At 44.7% G+C, this 18,180-nt stretch overlaps 2 protein-coding genes across 3 annotated transcripts; one reads left to right on the forward strand and one right to left on the reverse strand.

Annotated features, from left to right (window-relative positions):
- Positions 1 to 2,108: 2,108 nt before the first annotated feature.
- On the forward strand, positions 2,109 to 8,633 carry cpox (coproporphyrinogen oxidase). The gene is made up of 7 exons (XM_026160765.2): positions 2,109 to 2,814; positions 2,925 to 3,068; positions 3,147 to 3,257; positions 3,362 to 3,503; positions 4,333 to 4,551; positions 7,854 to 7,958; positions 8,056 to 8,633. Exons 1-7 carry the CDS (start codon positions 2,253 to 2,255, stop codon positions 8,138 to 8,140), a joined length of 1,368 nt encoding a protein of 455 aa, XP_026016550.2. The 5' UTR covers positions 2,109 to 2,252; the 3' UTR covers positions 8,141 to 8,633.
- A 365-nt stretch (positions 8,634 to 8,998) lies between these two features.
- On the reverse strand, positions 8,999 to 14,364 carry prrg1 (proline rich Gla (G-carboxyglutamic acid) 1). Of its 2 annotated transcripts, none has more exons than XM_026158982.2 (4): positions 14,249 to 14,364; positions 13,602 to 13,642; positions 12,728 to 12,888; positions 8,999 to 11,112 (listed from the first exon to the last, which is right to left on the reverse strand). In XM_026158982.2, the coding sequence occupies exons 2-4, from the start codon at positions 13,609 to 13,611 to the stop codon at positions 10,651 to 10,653; spliced, it is 633 nt and encodes a 210-aa protein (XP_026014767.1). In that variant the 5' UTR covers positions 13,612 to 13,642; positions 14,249 to 14,364; the 3' UTR covers positions 8,999 to 10,650. The 2 variants fall into 2 exon arrangements, with proteins under 2 accessions (XP_026014767.1, XP_026014768.1); XM_026158983.2 differs by lacking the exon at positions 14,249 to 14,364 and adding an exon at positions 13,722 to 13,850.
- Positions 14,365 to 18,180: the final 3,816 nt, after the last annotated feature.

Below are 18,180 nucleotides of genomic sequence, written 5' to 3' on the forward strand. Positions count from 1 at the left end.
GATGTTTCTCAAAAATGAAACAACTGAAAGGAGCCTTCAGCAGGAAGTGTTGTGGCAGCAATGCTGCAGATGCTGGTGAATGATTCAGGACTTTATAAAAACGAACACATTATATGATGTGTTTACTTTTCAAAAGTAAATTTCGTATTTCTTTATGTATGAGTCAATAAAAAAAACACTCGTGGATGATTAGAATCAGCAACAGTGCACACTACGTGGGTACAAGTTTCTGCCTCTTTGCAGCAAGAGAGCTCGATTTTATCAAGCTAGCAACTGGATATATATACTTAATAATAATGTCACAGTATTAAGCATTAGTAAGGTATTAGTAAGTGTTTAATTCATCATTTATACATCATTACCCAGTATGTCATTTATAAATACAGATATGTTTATCTCTCTGTTACTGTTACACCCTGTATGACTATATTTTAATCATAATCGTCGTCATCACCGTATTCCCACTTTGAATATGTATTTTATTTTATTTATTACCTTCCTTTATCTTCCCCATGCCTCTGCCTTGTCTCCACCCTTCCCCTAACATTTTTCCATCTACCCCAGCCTTCATCCATCCCATCTCTTTACCTCTTATCTGTCCACCTCCTCATAACCCCTGTTTTTTCTTTATTGCCCCCACCCTCTTTATTACCTTTCTACCTTTCCTGTGTCACTGTCAGACCCTTTCTTTTCCCGTTTACTCCCAACTGCCTCTTCTTTAAGTGCGGAGAAACACTGAAGCTCCACAGAACTGACCACCTCCAACAGTGCAGCTCAGTGTGTCAAAACCCTGAACACAAACTTTACACTAATCCGAAACTCTTTCGTTGTTACAGATAATGATAAAAATGTATAAGAAGGGAAGCCATAGAGCCTGGGGATTTTACATCCAGAAATGTTGTGTAAAACCAGACACGTTATAATTAAAAAATACTGAAGAAGAAGATATGATAGGGAGTCTGTACGCACAATGCCAGGACGATCAAACCAGTTTAGATGGATGAAAAAAATTTAATCATTACTTGTTATACTTTTTTCTTTTTCTTGATAAGAAAAGCGGGGATCCAGAGCAGAGATTTAAATCAGTTTGATCTTATGTTTGTAGGAGCAGTGAAACTTCTGTCAGTGTGAAAATGTTTAACAACACATTTATTCCTGCATTTATCCTAATATAAGAAAAAGAAGTGCTATTTGAACAATATGTCTTTTTTGCACACGATAAACAAATGATGCTATCAGCATGGCTCTCTGGGCTTAAATTGTAAGAAATTACTCAATTACAGAAAGTTCTGGTAGCTCATTGGCCAGGTGGTGCTGTAATTATTAAACACAAAGTTTTTGCTAATTTTCAGAAGCATCCACTTTTAAAATAAAGAAATAATTATAAATATATATAAATATTTCTATAGTAGATGGTCCAAAAAATGTTTTTTCCCCATCTTTTTCTTAATTACTTTGGTGTAGTTTGAATGGCCATGGTGGTGTTTGTCAGTAGAAAAAGCTGTTAAACTTATGAAAGTACAGTTAGAAGTCCAAACTGCCTCCCATCACATTTTCCAAAGACATCCAGTGGGCCATACTGGAGTTTGTGGTGGGCCTATTCTGGCCCTTGGGCCCTATGTTTGACACCCCAAGCTAGGGAATCAGCTTGTTTTATATTTCGACTCACTGATAAAGAGTAATGCCTGATTTACACTTCTGCTGCAATTCTAAGTCATAACTTATGAAGTAAGCACAAACTCCTTTTAACGCTCCCCGATAAACTTCCATGTAACCGGATGTGCACCTCCCAGGATATGTAACATGTAGCCCGCAATGACCTGAAAGCTGTAGGAGGTTGCAGCGTTAGGGTTAAATGGGGTTTCCGGTTACGTCGTCGAAGTTAAGACGAAGATTTCCCGCAGAAGTCTAAAAAATCAATCAATGTTATGAACAATCGTATGAGAAACAGAGGTCCTTAAATGCCTCCCCAAACAGAGAAGTCTTTGAAGTCTTTGAATGCAACGTTTGTGTGGCGCACTGAACTCTGGGTCTTGGAGTTTTGTGTAGGCATGCATCATTCTGAGCCCCGCACCGCGATAATGGAGAACGACATTTCCCATGTTGCGTTTATCTCCTTTGACAAACCACGCCCCTTCATCTAAGACATGCCTGATATCACGTAGGTGAAACTTCTGACACAGTTTTAAGTTGGTGGTGAGAACACAGTGACAGGCCGGACACACGGACAGAGAATCGTGTCTTGTCCACAGATGGCCACCATCGTCTTTTACTCGGTGAACAAAACGGCTCACAGCGCCGCGAGACGATGTTTAACTTCTCCGTTAAAGGGGCTCGCTAGTGCCGGAGAGTCCGTTTCGCGGCTAGCCTCCACTCACAGTCGGTCAGTGCCTTTGCTTCCGGGAACGAGATGGTTTTCGAGGGGTACCGGCGTGAGGTTCATGTCCCATGGGACCGCAGGCAGGTCCGGGAATACCAGGAGGGGAGCCCTGGCGCTCAGCGGAGCCGCAGCAGTAACAGCGGCGGCGGTCGTAGCGGGGTTTCTAGCTAACACTGACCACTTCCAGCGCGCAGAGATGGCAACGAGGGTCCCCCGAGCCGCAAAGGAGACGGGGGAAGAAGCGGACATTCTTCAGAGGTGCCGGGGCTTCATGTCTCCGCCGGTGACTGACATTAGTGTGCTGCAGGGGAACAAGGACGAGATGCGTACGAAGATGGAGATGCTGATCATGGAGACTCAGGCCGACTTCTGCAAAGCCCTGGAGAAAGTGGACGGTGGGACGTTCAGGGTTGACCGGTGGAAGAGGAAGGAAGGTGAGGCGCTTCTGCCTGACATAAAATATCCACGTACAGCGTAACAGAGTGTAACATGATTATATTTGCTTAAAGAAGAACCAAAAGTAAACAGACTGTGTCTGTGTCAGGTGGTGGAGGCATCAGCTGTGTGATGCAGGACGGAAAGGTGTTTGAGAAGGCGGGTGTTAATGTGTCGGTGGTGTTTGGGAACCTGACAGAGGAGGCGGCGAAGCAGATGAGGAGCAGAGGAAAGGTCCTCAAAGGGAAAGATGGTGAGTTTTGACTACTGCGATTTGTGTTCTTGAACACAGCGGTTTAAACTTTAATATTGGTATCTTTATTTTTCCCAGGTAAACTGCCATTTGTTGCCATGGGAGTAAGCTCCGTTATTCACCCCAAAAACCCCCATATTCCCACTGTGCACTTCAACTACAGATACTTTGAGATTGAGGAGGAAGATGGTAAGCATCAGGCCTTCATCACATCAGCAGTTGGCTCTCAGTGTCAGTGACACAGCTGAGTGTGGAGTGAATGATAACCCTTGTTTCCTTCTTCCTTGTTCTAGGCACTAAGCAGTGGTGGTTCGGTGGAGGCACAGACCTGACCCCGGTGTATATAGATAAGGAGGATGCCTTTCATTTCCACAAAACCCTGAAGGAGGCCTGTGACAAGCACCACCCACAGCACTACCCCGACTTTAAGAAATGGTACGGTTTGGTTAGCCCCACGCTCGTCCCCTGCACTTGCACGTGCGTCCTTCAGCACGTACGCTGTGTGTGGATTTGCACTGGGTGTATCCCCACTGTGGAGTTATGATAAGAGGAAGTCTTTGCCTAAAATCTGCAGTTGCAGAAAAACCGTTGAAGCAAGACGTTAGTCAGGGATTGACTTCAGTGGGAAATGATGGGTGTGGTTTATCTGATGTTTGCTGTATGAGGTAAAGTTTTACATTTAAGGAATAATGTGATGTTTTCATAAATATGCCTTTCCTGTTACAGAGACGATTGGCACCCCTCTCATCCACTAAATGTAGCACAGTTTACTGTCTCTACAGACATGCTTTCAGTCGACTTGCTGTTAATTCATTTAGAGCCCATTTGGAGCTTTGATACCTATACTGACGTTTGATGATTTAAAAGTCTGATATATTGGCCGATATTTTTCTTTTTCTCTCAGGAAAAATGGAACATAAACACAATTCATATTTATTTTTAATCCTCACTAAGATATTACTGCTGTTTTGTTGAATCTGCTGAGTTGGTGTGTTTGTGGTGGTCCAAGCAACAGAGAAGTTGCAGAGCTCCCTCTGGTGGACAAACTGGAACATCACTGCTCATAACGTGGTTGAGAGGACATTTTCTCTTTTTTTTAAACGTTTTATTTTACTTTCTAAATTTTCATTACTCGGTCATTATAAATACTGATATCAACATACAGGCAAATCTGTCTTTCAGACTTCATTTGTCGTATGTCATATATTTGGATATTTATTTGGCCCTGCTTCTGTCTCAGTATATGTTACTGCATGTTGCCCAGGTGTGACAGGTACTTCTACGTCCGCCACAGAGGAGAGACCCGCGGTATAGGAGGAATCTTCTTTGACGACCTGGACTCCCCGAATCAGGAGGAAGTGTTCAGCTTCGTCAAGAGCTGCGCCCGCACGGTGGTGCCCTGCTATCTGCCCATCGTGTACAAACATCTCAATGACTCTTTTTCTGATGAGGAGAAGGACTGGCAGCAGGTTCGACGAGGCCGGTGAGTAGCACCAAACGGTAAATAAGAGAGAACCCATCTGATCAGTTTGATTTTCAGATCTTTGTGGAAGTCTACAAACAAGACTTCTGAGGTCTTCAACAAAGAGCTGTTCATGCTCGTCTTGGATTTTGCACAAATAATAAAATTCACACATCAACACAGTGACCTTAAACACACAAGTCTTTGTATCATAGAGGAGTCGAAGAAGACTAAAGGGACCGTTTTGAAGTCAGAGTGAGCGTCCTGACACGCAGAAATGTTGCAGAAGAACCTGCAGTGAGCACGTCATGCAAGGAAACGCAGACGTCCCAGAGGTGATGCTGTGCTTTGCAGAGGAAGAAGCTACAGGTCGGATCGACACAAAGCTTTAGTTACAGTTACTGCTGCAGGAGGGATCCACACTAGACACCGAAACAAAGCTTCACTTATTTTTGCACCTTTGCTCATTTTCTACAACAAGTAAAACATCAAAGTTTGATATTATTTTTATTCAGATTTTCCTTTAAGAATATTTGAGCTCAAATAAACACAAAATTATAAAGGGTTCACAGACCAGCTGATCCAAGTCAGTCCGTCCTGTTTTTCAGGCCACACACTTGCAGTGACTGCCAGTCTCAGGTTTAGTCTTCCTTCACTTGTGTGATTGAGCTACTTAATGACTGCAGTGTGGTCTGAAGCTGGAGTGGATCCTGGCAGGGAGTCGCTAACAACACAGAGACTGACTTAAAGGGCGAGTTTGAGAGGGAAGTACATAGCAAGCTGGAAACCAGTAGAGTGATTAGACTGTTCAGATTAGCTCAGTGTGGTATGTGTTGGCACATACAGAAAGCACCTCACAAAACTTGTGACATGACGTAATTCAGCTCATAACTTTCGCACGTCGGGGCAGTATGCGTCACGTGACAGAGCGGCTGTGGCGTGCGAGGCCTGTCGGCAGTCTGGTTCAGCATTTGCTGCCTCGCTACCAACCCGGCATTTCATCTCCGAGGAAGTTATCCCAGAGAAGTAAAGCAAAGGGGCGGATCTAGCAAAGTTTAGCCAGGGGGGCCGATAGGGCATGAACAGGGAAAAGGGGGCACAAAGACATACTTTTCTTTCTTATTCTCATTTAAAATGTCGAGCTTTTAATAAAAAAATTATCTGAATCTTACACCCAAAGTTTTAATCTGATGTATAGAAGTCCATTACTGTATATACACTCAACAAAAATATAAACGCAACACCTTTGTTACTGCTCCCATTCCCCATGGGATGGACGTAGAGACCTAAAATTCATTCCAGATACACAATATAACCATCCCTCCCAAACAGTGGTCACAAATCAGTCCAAATGTGTGGTAGTGGGCACATCTGCTATATTGAGATAATCCATCCCACCTCACAGGTGTGCCACATCAGGATGCTGATCTGACATCATGAGTAGTGCACAGGTGTACCTCAGACTGCCCACAACAAAAGGCCACCCTGGAATGTGCAGTTTTGTCTCACAGCAAAATGCCACAGATGCCACAAGCAATGAGGGAGCATGCAATTGGCGTGCTGACAGCAGGAATGTCAACCAGACCTGTCGCCCGTGCATTGAATGTTCATTTCTCAACCATAAGCCGTCTCCACAGGCGTTTCAGAGAATATGGCAGCACATCCAACCGGCCTCACAACCGCAGACCTCGTGTAACCACACCAGCCCAGGACCTCCACATCCAGCAGGTTCACCTCCAAGATCGTCTGAGACCAGCCACCCAGACAGCTGCTGGAACAATTGGTTTGCACAACCAAACAATTTCTGCACAAACTGTCAGAAACCGTCTCAGGGACGCTCAACTGCATGCCCGTCGTCCTCATCGGGGTCTTGACCTGACTCCAGCTCGTCGCCGTAACAGACTTGTGTGGGCAAATGCTCACATTCGATGGCGTCTGGCACGTTGGAGAGGTGTGCGCTTCACGGATGAATCATGGTTCACATTGTTCAGGGCAGATGGCAGCTGAGAATGTCCCAGTTCTTGCATGGCCAGCATACTCACCGGACATGTCACCCATTGAGCATGTTTGGGATGTGCTTGACCGGCGTATACGACAGCGTGTACCAGTTCCCACGAATATCCAACAACCTCGCACAGCCATTGAAGTGGAGTGGACCAACATTCCACAGGCCACAATTGACAATCTGATAGACTCCATGCGACGATGTGTTGCACTGCATGAGGCAAATGGTGGTCACACCAGATACTGACCGGTTCTGGGTCCCCAGACCCCCAATAGTGCAAAAAACTGCACATTCCAGGGTGGCCTTTTGTTGTGGGCAGTCTGAGGTACACCTGTGCACTACTCATGATGTCAGATCAGCATCCTGATGTGGCACACCTGTGAGGTGGGATGGATTATCTCAATATGGCAGATGTGCCCACTACCACACATTTGGACTGATTTGTGACCACTGTTTGGGAGGGATGGTTATATTGTGTATCTGGAATGAATTTTAGGTCTCTACGTCCATCCCATGGGGAATGGGAGCAGTAACAAAGGTGTTGCGTTTATATTTTTGTTGAGTGTAGTAACTGTTAAGTCTAATATACCCTAGTAAGCTATAGTACTTTTTCCTTTGGGAAGGTACCATCTGTGCAGTCTGCAAATCTGTTGAAGGAAGATGTTGAATCTGTTTAATATTTCTTGAAAAATAATTGATTTCTGTGAATTTTCTTTTACACACATGAAATGAAAGTTGATTACGTCGATTAAGCATCACGAAGCGGAGGGTGGGGGTGGTTCCCTAGTTATTTATTTTTTGTGGGGCGTTTTCAACCCTATTAGTTAGGTTGCTTAATATTTCTGCTAAGTACTCTTTAAAATACCAGAATAGGGAGGATGGAGCAGGTTTACGTTTATTAGATTGATCAGTGTTGCTGAACTATGAAATAGTTTTTACACACAGGTTCAACAGAACAGCTTTAGTGTTTGTTTTTTTAAACTTGAGTATGAACTTGTATAAAATGCAGCAAGATATTAATAAAACAGTCGTACTGATTAAAACACTATCGGATTCATATCGGTATCAGCAGATATCCAAATTTATGATATCGGTATCGGACATTAAAAAGTGGTATCGTGCCATCTCTACCACAAACCTGTCACAGTAACAAAGAAAACAAAATGAATAAATACGCATTACAATATTATTCCTGTGAAAGTAAACCCAGAGCATGGGCTGCCTTGGTTTGTTCTTATGTGTTTTCATACAGCACCTGATCACCTTAAACAATGAACAGGAAGTTTTGAGCCTACAGTGAGGATGTGTTGCTCTGCAGGTATGTGGAGTTTAACCTGGTGTACGACAGGGGAGTGAAGTTTGGCCTGGCCACGCCCGGCTCAAGAATCGAGAGCATCCTCATGTCCCTCCCACTCACCGCAAGGTAAGCTGCTGCCTCTTCAAAGCACTGTTTGCACCTCGCTTGTGTCAACAGCAGGCTGCCTGCGTCGCGTGGTAACAGAATCACTCGTCATCCTCAGGTGGGAGTACATGCACGAGCCTGCCAAAGGCACCCGGGAGGCTGAGATGCTGGATGCGTTACGAAACCCCAAAGACTGGGTGTGACCGGAGCGCCCCCGGGTTTGGACGTCAGTATGGACAAAAACATCTATTTTATAAAGCTGGCTGATCGACCAGCTGGGCAACATTTAACCCTGCTTTTATAATATGGAGCTGCGCTGTAGATGTCTGAAGAGCTTTTTCATTTTGTCAAACGAGCCGTGGTAAAACGGACCCTGAATAATGTCAAACTCAGTTCATGAGCTTGGTGCCATTGCTTACTGCAAGACCAAATAATGTGACTTAATGGGCGACCTCCTTTTCAGGTCAGCTGCACTTCCGTTGTGCTCCTTTAAACGTGTGTGTTTTGTTCTATGACCAGCTAAATGTGGCTCGCTCTGCTCAAAGCTGTTAAAGCCGTCCTCTGCTCGCTTTCAACAAACACCTGAAAAGGACAAACTGAGCCAGTGTCAGCTCTGCCATCTAATGTTAATAGAAGCTGGTTTCAATGTCCACAATGACTGTTTCTGCCACAAAATGAATAAATGGATATTCGCCACTCTCTGCTGAGGCCCATTCACTTTGTGCTGGTCTTTGATTTGTGGTTAATGAATCACTTTATGGTTTGTTTGAACAGCAGTAAACAATCTCTGACCCACAGAGGACGAATGTGAGTCACAGGCCAGGTGGAAACAACAATCTGTCTTATCTACAGTTTCTTCTGTTCCTTTAAAATAAAGTGAAGCTCACACTGGATACATCTGTATCCTTGGTAAGAATCTCACTTTGTGAGCGCCTGGAAAACCACCAGGCGATGAATAATTTGTCCCTTTGTGAGTGATGATGGTAACAGTGCGGGGGGGCAACAAGTGCTCACCCAAACAAACTGAACATGTTCTCGAGACGCTGAAAGATTCATGCAGCGAGTTTTAAATATTTTATTACAAATTAATTCAAGCTTTTGCACAAGTGAAAGATTTATAACAAGCTCCTTACTTTTAGTGTTATGTAACGTGTTTTTCCTCGATAAGGCTTTGTAAAAACAGGGTTCGGTTAAGTAACAGTACAACAAGTGGCCGAACCAAAATTGCTACCTCTACCAGCACGAGTCAGCTCAGTGTCGCAGCGAGTGCTGAGGCTCAAAGGTCACGCTGCAAACGTTCAGTGCTCTGCTGCGTGACAGTGATCAGCATTAGTGACGACATATTTGGCTTTAGAGTGTATGCAGCAGCAGCAGCGTTTCATATAGACCGAGCACTCTGAGGATTACAACGTCATTGTTACTGCTGAGTGACACAGCAAACGTGAAACAGACTGTCCTACTTTCCATGAAACAGCTCATTCTGAGCTTTGCCCCTCCATTATTCACAACCGACTGTACTACGGTTACATCAGCACCGGTGCAGTCACTGGCCTTTAAGCTTTAAAAAATGCCTCCCCGTAATGTTTGCACACAGATACACAGTTACATAGATACATTACTCATGCTAAACATAGACTTTATCCACGGTGACTGTAAATACAGAAGCTTCCCCTGACAACCCGTCTCTGCTGCTTTCTGCCCCACATTTATGTGCAAGTCAGTAACTGTAGCACAGCTGCAGCTTCACATCCAGGAGGTCCGTTTGGGAAGGAGGGCGTTCCACAGTTAAAGCAGCTGTCAGAGGCCCCACTAGTGTTCATGGGCCAGTGAGTCCTGACCATTAAATCAAATTAGACAGTACGGAGACACCTCTAACCTCACGAGGACAGCATGAACTACAGGCGTTACCGAAATATAAGCAGGGAATGACGCATAACTGCCCTCCTTCCCTTAACCCTTCGTGTTTACTAAAGATGGACCAATGCTTTGGTTTGGCGTGTCACCTCATGGTTTAAGGCATATTAACTGAGTCATTTCTGTAACTGGGAGACACCTGCTGCTGCCTATCTTGGCCAGGTTTCCCTTGAAAAAGAGGTTTTTAATCTCAGTGGGATCTTCCTGGTTAAATAAAAAAATATATATTATGCCTTGACATCTGTTTACTGTTTACAGGTAAAACCCTCATTGGAGCCACATGCAGGCTCCCGGCCCACCACGAGAGACCGGCTGGTGAATAATGTCCTTTCTCAAAAGTCTGCATTATGTTCACTTATGATCGAGTCACACACGGCAAATGTACAACCACAAACTTGTGGATGAAGTATTTTTGACAAGGACGTATTCAAAGATGAAAAACAAATGATGTGACGCCGCCCACTCGGGTCTCAAACTGGCATCAGTCGGTACCGAGCGCCACTAAAGCATTGGTCTCACACCTGTGATACAAACCCTGTTTGTGAATCTGTAGCTGTGACACAGCGTGAGGAGAAGCAGCAGCGTGGTATTGCACCATCACTCGTTCCTTCAACGGTTAGTGCAACTTCTGTTCCAGCACTGATGATTGCATTAGTCCACTGACCAAACAGTTATTAGTGTTTCTGTCGTGTGTGTTGGATTGCAGGGGGGGGCTGGTGAAACCACAGCAGTAGCACTGCTAAACAATAAGTCTTAGTGTGTGTTAGGGCTTTTGTTAGGCTGCTGGTTAAAAACACGTTCACTTCCCTTGGCCCCCACTGACACTAACAGAACTGCTGTTGACTATGTCCTCATACTGTGGGGGCGGCTCAGTCTCTATTTGGACGTCCGTGTGGCCCACAGCCTCTTCGTAAGATGGCGGCGGGTCGCCGGCGCTTCCGCGCCCTGACGTAAACTCTGAGCCTGGATACGCTGGGCTGCTGTGGATGCTGAGTTCTGATTGGTCACCGTGGTATTCCCTCCCCCAGTGGTCCATAGAGACCACTGACAAGACGTTGTTGTGATGCGAGAGTCCCATGCTGGGGCTGCGCTGTGAGCGTTTGCGGGAGTGGCAGCGCCACACAGTGATTGCGACGCCGGCGATGATGACCACGACCAGCAGCAGCGGCACAATCAGGTAGAGCGAGTGGATCCCGCCCACCGCCGCCTCCGGGCCTCCAGGCGGACTGCTTTCACGCACATATTCTTCCCAGAACTGCCTCTGCACACAGAACATCCACACTGTCAATAAAACAGCCCAAACGTGCACCCCCCCCCCCCCACTGCAAGCGCTTTTTATCCACATTACTGCAACGCAAGGAAACCGACAACAGCACCCAAACAAACAAAAAGAGACCACGTGAGCGCACACATGACCTAGCTCCAGCCTCCACACAATGCTGCACTGGGCTGTTCTTCCTGCTGATCGCAATCACTTTCTGACAAACACCCTCGTTCCGCTCTCGGCACAGGATTTCACTGCTGGACACATGAACGCCACAAAATATCACTTGTAGTTAGAGCGGCTGGCGTGGGTTACTCTCCACCGGTGATGCTGACCTGTGGGATTTAGCTGCAGTGGAAGCCATGTTTTCATGTTTCAAGTTTCCCAAGTGCTTTTAAAAAGGGCGAGCAGTTTCAATTATCCAAACATCCTAGTTTTTTGGATGATCATGTTATTTTACTACCAGGGTCAAAATGATTAGCTCCCCAATGCTAACACGTGTCTTCTTCAGTGAATCTCCCAAGATCCTCCAGACTTGATCACCTTGGCCTAGATCTTCAGGCCCCCCCACAGACTGGCACTGGTGTCAGGGCTCCGTGCAGACCAGCTGTTCTTCACCAGGCATGTTTTGGGTTGTTGTCGTGTTGGAAGACATTAGGACCCAGATTTGCTGCTGGTTGCCTGAGGTTTTCTTTCTAAAGCTTCCTTTCAAGTTCAAGGGATAGCTCAGTAGGTAAAGTGGTCGCCCCATGATCGCCCCATGATCGGAAGGTCGGCGGTTCGAATCCACTTAACGGCTACCCTGAGGTACCCCTGAGCAAGGTACCGTCCCTACACACTGCTCCCCGGGCACCTGCTTAGTGGGCTGCCCACTGCTTCACTGAGTGAATGGGTCAAATGCAGAGAAAAAACAAGTAATTTCCCCATGGGGATCAATAAAGTATCCATTATTATTATTATTATTTCCTTCTTTCTTCGCGATTCCTTCCATCCTGAGACTCTCTGTTTAAAGTGGGCTGAAGCATTCCCACGGCATAATAGTCCCACCCCCGTGTTTCACTGTGGAGCCAGCGCTCTTTGGTTGTACACCTCTCACTTCTCTCTCCAAACATAAGCATCGTCTCTGCTTTCTACTCTGGAAACTCTGTATGCTTTCTCAACTGATAGCTCAGACCCTCGCTGAAGTTTTTATACTGAGTGAAAATAGGAAAATAACCTTCAGTTTTATCCTGATTCTAGAAGCTCTGAGCATTACCAAGTTAAATCACATCATTTCCCAGCAGTGCTTTGTGCGGTGGCACGATAAAAAGGTCTATTTTTCCAGAAGGGCGAATAATACTGACCCCGGTCAAACTAATCTGAAACAGTTCTGTTATTGTGCACAAACATGCTCTGTTGAAGAAGCACCCGGGAAAGACTTTAAATTTCATAGGTGGGCTAATAATTTTGTCCTCATCTATAAGAATCAGGAAAACTTTAAGCTGTTTATTTCCAGCACTCCACAAATGTGCCGCAATGGGAAATGATTTCCTGTTAAAGAAAAACGACGCGTGGTTCATGTTGGAGTTCTGATGTGCACTGTGTGATGCGACACGCCTCCTCATCCTCTCACCGTCTTCTCTTCGTTCTCAAAAGCTTCCCGGGCCTCCTCATAGGTGCAGGTCTCCTCCCGACACTCCCTCTGGATGTTACCCTGCTTTATTTCCTCCAGAAAAAAGTTGGCCCTGCGCAGCCTCCGCAGGACCGAGTGGGCCGCTTCTGCTGGCAGGAACACTGAAACGAGTGGAGGAGGGAGGAAGCAAAGACAGGAGCGAGTAGGGGAAAGAAAAAAATGCATTAATCAACAAGCAGAGACAGGAAAGGAATGAAGATGACAGGAAAGTGAGGGCGAGTCAGCAAGCAGAACAGCATGGGGGAGGAATTTAGACGGCATTGAAAGGGCGGCAAAAAGGAAAGAGATGCTGGGAAAAGAATAATGAGGAAAATGGGGAGAGGAGCGAGGTGGGGACTGAAACAAAGGCAGCCGAGCCGAGCGCTGGTCAGTGCCCACATTTCTACATAAAGACAAAAGCTCCTTTGATTTAGGCATCCGTCCCTCTGCCAAATAAAAGAAACTGGAAGAACGGACTTGAAGAGACAAGGTGGCCCTCTGTTTCTCACACCCAGAATATAAACATAAACTCCCCCAAGGAAACAGTCAGATGCCACAACATGCCCAAATTAACAAGTAACGGCTGTCTGACTCATAACTTCGGGAATGGGATCAGCAAAAGGCTTAAAAGCAGAAAAAAGGACAAAGAGCAAAATCCAAACAGGAATTTCCCCCCGGACAGAATGGGAATTGTTACTGTGTCAACAAGGGGGGGCACTGCAGTGGTTTAGTAGCATGGACAATGAGGAAAATCAACACAATGGAACAGGAAAAACAAGCGAGAGTAGGAAAAAGAGGAATCCGTGTTTCCGTCTCTGCTTGTGGGTAAACTTACCACTCCCCATGATTCCCGCGGGTCTGTTTGGGGGGGTTTATCTGCAGAAAAGCAAACAGGCATTAAGCTTCAGTTTGAACCTGCTGATGGAGTAAGATGACAGTTAACAAGAACTTCCACCTCAGCAGCTACACCCTTCCTTTGGTCCTACTTAAAGACGAGCAGCACGGTTTCCAAGCTCCTTCTCAGACACCACATCTCTGCTGTTCTCACACAGACCGACGTTTTCTAACAGGGACACGGTAAAGGGCGTCGTTACGCCATGACCACGAGACATCCGTGGCTGAAGTGACAGCGACCAATGGCGGCTGCCGTCCAGCGCTCCGCACGGATCCAAAAATAGATGACCATCAGCACAATCATCCATCACAAAGCGCCTCCGCCCCAAACAGCCACCGGGGACACGGCGCTGTGCTAACGGTCTCTATCGGGTTAGGTTAGCTTCGGTGGTGTGTGGCTGAGCGGGTTAGTGTCCTGGCAGGTCGATTAGTGGGCTCACGGAGCCTTCACCTTTAAATTCAATCTGGCCATCAACACAGGATCCAAACAAAGACTTCCCGGGAGAGAGTCCCGCCAAACGCTACGGGCTTCACTGCTTCTCGAAACCGCGTGTTGCTGCAAACACAACGCCTATCGCTGCGACTTACCTTTTTTCGTCCCCAAATATGCGCATTAGCGACCGTTCGTCTCCTCCGCTGCCCGAAAGATTTGTTGTACAAACTGCGCAGGCGCACAAGGTCTGTTTGGTATCGCGGCTTCACGAACTGCCCCGAGTTAAAGAGACACACCGCCGTTAGCACGAAGAATAGCAGGTAAATGTGGAAAAAATAACTAAAGATACATAAATGTAACCAATAATCTAATTATGCAAGTTAGTTCACAAATAGGCCACCCAATAAAAATCAAAGGTCATCGATGAAAGGCGGCAGTTCTTGCTTTCTCCATCCTCCGCAAGGTTAATTAAACGAAGCTAAAATCGTATGTGACAAAAAAACATAAAGAATAATGAAAAATAATGAAACTATTTTGTGAACTTGGAAAACTAGCTCAAATAAAAGAAAAGAAAATAAAGAGGAAATATTCGTAGTTTTAGGTAAAACATTTAAATCTTATATCTAACATTTTTCACGTTTCTGATAAGGCTTTGATTGACATGTTTATTGAGAGTTTGGACGTCTAAGACTGAGTTAGCTGCTTAGATCTTTCCGCACGACAATAAAAAGACTGAAACTAACGAAAACCAAACCTACATGCCTTCAAATCACAGACGCTAAAATGAAACTAAGCAGAACAAAAAGTGAAAGAAAATATTTAAATAGAATAAATCGAACCCTTGCTATTGTAACCGTGTGTTCTTGCGTGCCTGACAAAGAAAGGTAAAGGAAAGAAAGACGTCCAAGTCATTAACTTACTCGCTCCAGCTCCTGCAGCCAAATACAAACAGGGGGGGTTAGCTCAGCCCATCACAACTTCCAAGCTAGCCAGAATTATATATTCAGCGTTAACGGCGCCTACAACACATTTGTGACACACACATACTACACATTTATCTAACAAAAACAGGCACAATGATGACAATAAATGAACTAAAATAACAATCAGAAACATCAGGGTGGCTAAATATACGTTATATGTGTGTTGTACAGTGTTAGGAAAGCAATGACGCCAACCGCTCCCACAGGAGAATTGTAGAGGCCAAAGGGGTACACTGTATTTCAAACCCAGTGGGAGTTTCCCCCCAAAGAGGGACAAAGGACCCCCTGATGGTCCTCTTTGGGGGGAAACTAACACTGGGTTTAAATCTGGGACTCTCCACCAGTTAGAACTGAAGAAGCTTCTCGGATGAGAGGTGAAACGTCTTCAAGCAACTTAAAGAAGTCCAGACGCTTTTCTTTCCAAGCTCCTTAGACTACGATGACCTGGATCACTGAGAACCTTCACAGAGACCTTCTGTTTGGTTTGAGATTTTGGGACGTTAATATTTGCCAAGCTGAGACAAATTTCACTTCAAATCTCAGATAGTGAGGATGATTCTAAAATGCAGATCCAGAAAACCATCCTCTTTCACACACCTAGTCAGTTTTGAAGATTAACAATGGCTAACACTGAGCAGTGCTGATTTTCTAACTCTGGAAAATAACTCAAAATGTTAGAAATATTCCAGTGTTAGAAAATCAGCACTGCTCAGTGTTAGCCATTGTTAATCTTCAAAACTGACTAGGTTACTTTTAAACATATAACACTGTCAACAGTGTTAATTTAACACTCAGAGGTGTGGACCCATATAGACACTCTCCAGTGTTAATTTAACACTGGAGATTTTGCTGTGCAGCGACGTTAGTATTAAAGAATATATTTATCTCTAGCGTTTGCCTGACATTTCATTTTTTGCTCACGTCACCACATTTTCCAATTCCTCGTGGCAGAGGAAGATACAGTTGTTCATTTCACTTTGTTTCCACATGGTTTCCCTCGTGCTCAGTGTTCTGTGTCAGTCATCAGTTCAATCTAAGCATTGATATTTTGTGCCTTAGACGTGCAATCAAATATGCAACTCCGAGCAGTATATTAACACTGATGAGTTATGATGTCGTGTGGTGTGTGTGTGTGTGTGTGTGTGTGTCTTACCAAAGTGTAGGTCAAATGTTCCTGCCGGCAAAGTCTTTCAACATCATTACTGATGAAAACAGATTGTAATCAGGAGAGGCTGGATGGGTAAATACACACACACACACACACACACACACACACACACACACACACACACACACACACACACACACACACACACACACACACACACACACAGTACAGACCTGCATATAATATCACTGTACTGGTTCATGAAACTTCAAACGTTGTGTTTTATTTTCAGTTTCCTTTCATGCTAACTGCGGTCTATAACCTAAAACTAACAAGGACTCCAACACAGATGCTGATGGTGCATTTCTAATTAAATGTAGCTATGAAGTTAATTTACTCGTCTACGTCTCTCTCAGGGTGCATTTGTGATCAATATGAATTAATTCCAAGATTCGTCCCTGGGGACAAAAATCACTGAGTTCAATTAGAAAGAACACGAGCAGCCTTCTAACCGTAGCTCTGAGTCTGTGTGAGACAGAATAAAGGTTTGTCTCACAGAGTGTTTAAAGTGATACAGTCGGTGTCTGCGCTGTGATCCACAACCTCGCACTGCTCAAAGCACTCTTGATGATGTCATTGTGTGGAGACGTCCTTAAAGTAGTTTTATCAGCACAGCAGCTCCACCTACCAGCTTCTCTGTTTGGGAAGGGCAGCCAATCAGAACAAAGCTGGCCTAAAGGGAGGATGATCTTAAAGCCAAAGTGAATGAACAAAAGCCGAGCCCTCATCTTCCACTTCTGGTGACCGCAGAAGATTTGCTGTGGGGTTCACCGTAGCAGATCATCTGCCTCCATCTCACCCTGTCTCTAGTATCCTATACCGTCACACCAACCTTCTGCATGTCCTCCTTCACTACATCCACAAACCTTCTCTGAGGTCTTCCTCTTTTCCTCTTTCCTGGTAGCTTCATCTTCAACATATTTTGTCCAATATATCCACGACCCTTTCTCTACACATGTCCAAACCCTCTCTGCCTTACCTAAGTACACCTCTTCAGCTGCTTGTTAATGCAAATATCCAATGAATTAATCCCATGGGAGCAACATACAGGCATGTAGACATAGAAACGAAAACCTCCTAAAGTTCAAACTGAGCATAAGAATGAGGAAGAACAGAGGATTTAAGTGACTTTGAGCATGACATGGTTGTTGGTGCCAGACGGTCTGCTGGGATTTTTCCCACATAGCAATATCTGGCATTTACAGAGAATGGTCTGTACACGTCACGCGGCTGCAACTGTGTGATGCTATCATGTATGAACCAAAAGCTGCGGGGAATATTTCCAGCATCTTGTTGAATCTATGCCACAAACAATTAAGACTGATTTGAAGGCAAAAAGGGGTCAAACCCAGTACCACCAAGGTGTACCTAATAAAGTGTCCAGTGAGTTTATATTGAATGGTTATATAATGCAATTTGAACAATGATTTCATATAACATAGAGATCACAGACAGCATCTCAGGAATATTCAGCTATGCTTTTTGGACTTCCTGTATCCTACAATAAAACACACCTACTGTCACACTCACACTATGACATGTATTTAGGCATCCAGTGAAAACTGATGATAAATTGTACACAATACTTTAAATTTGTAAAATAACACACAGTTAAAGAATAAAAATTAGTTAATTATTAGCTCAGATTCTTGCACTAACATGCTGCCTTATGGATGCATTGGGCATCCATTGTTGCAAGAATGTAAACTTTCAGAAATGACTTCTTGGCCTATAATCCGTCAAACATATGTCAAACATGCCTCTCGGGAATAACATCAATGCCTTTTGAGCCAGAAAGAACATTCCTATCACCAGGTAGAAGCTGCAGTCAGTTTTTGGAAAAGTGACTTAAGGGAGTGAAAAACTTAACAAAACAACATCGGAAGGCTGCGTCATTAAAAAGTTTTAAGTTGGGGCTTTTATTTGTAAGGTAAAG

Source organism: Astatotilapia calliptera, chromosome 23 (assembly GCF_964374335.1).
Source record: "Astatotilapia calliptera chromosome 23, fAstCal68.1, whole genome shotgun sequence".
NCBI lineage: Eukaryota > Metazoa > Chordata > Actinopteri > Cichliformes > Cichlidae > Astatotilapia > Astatotilapia calliptera.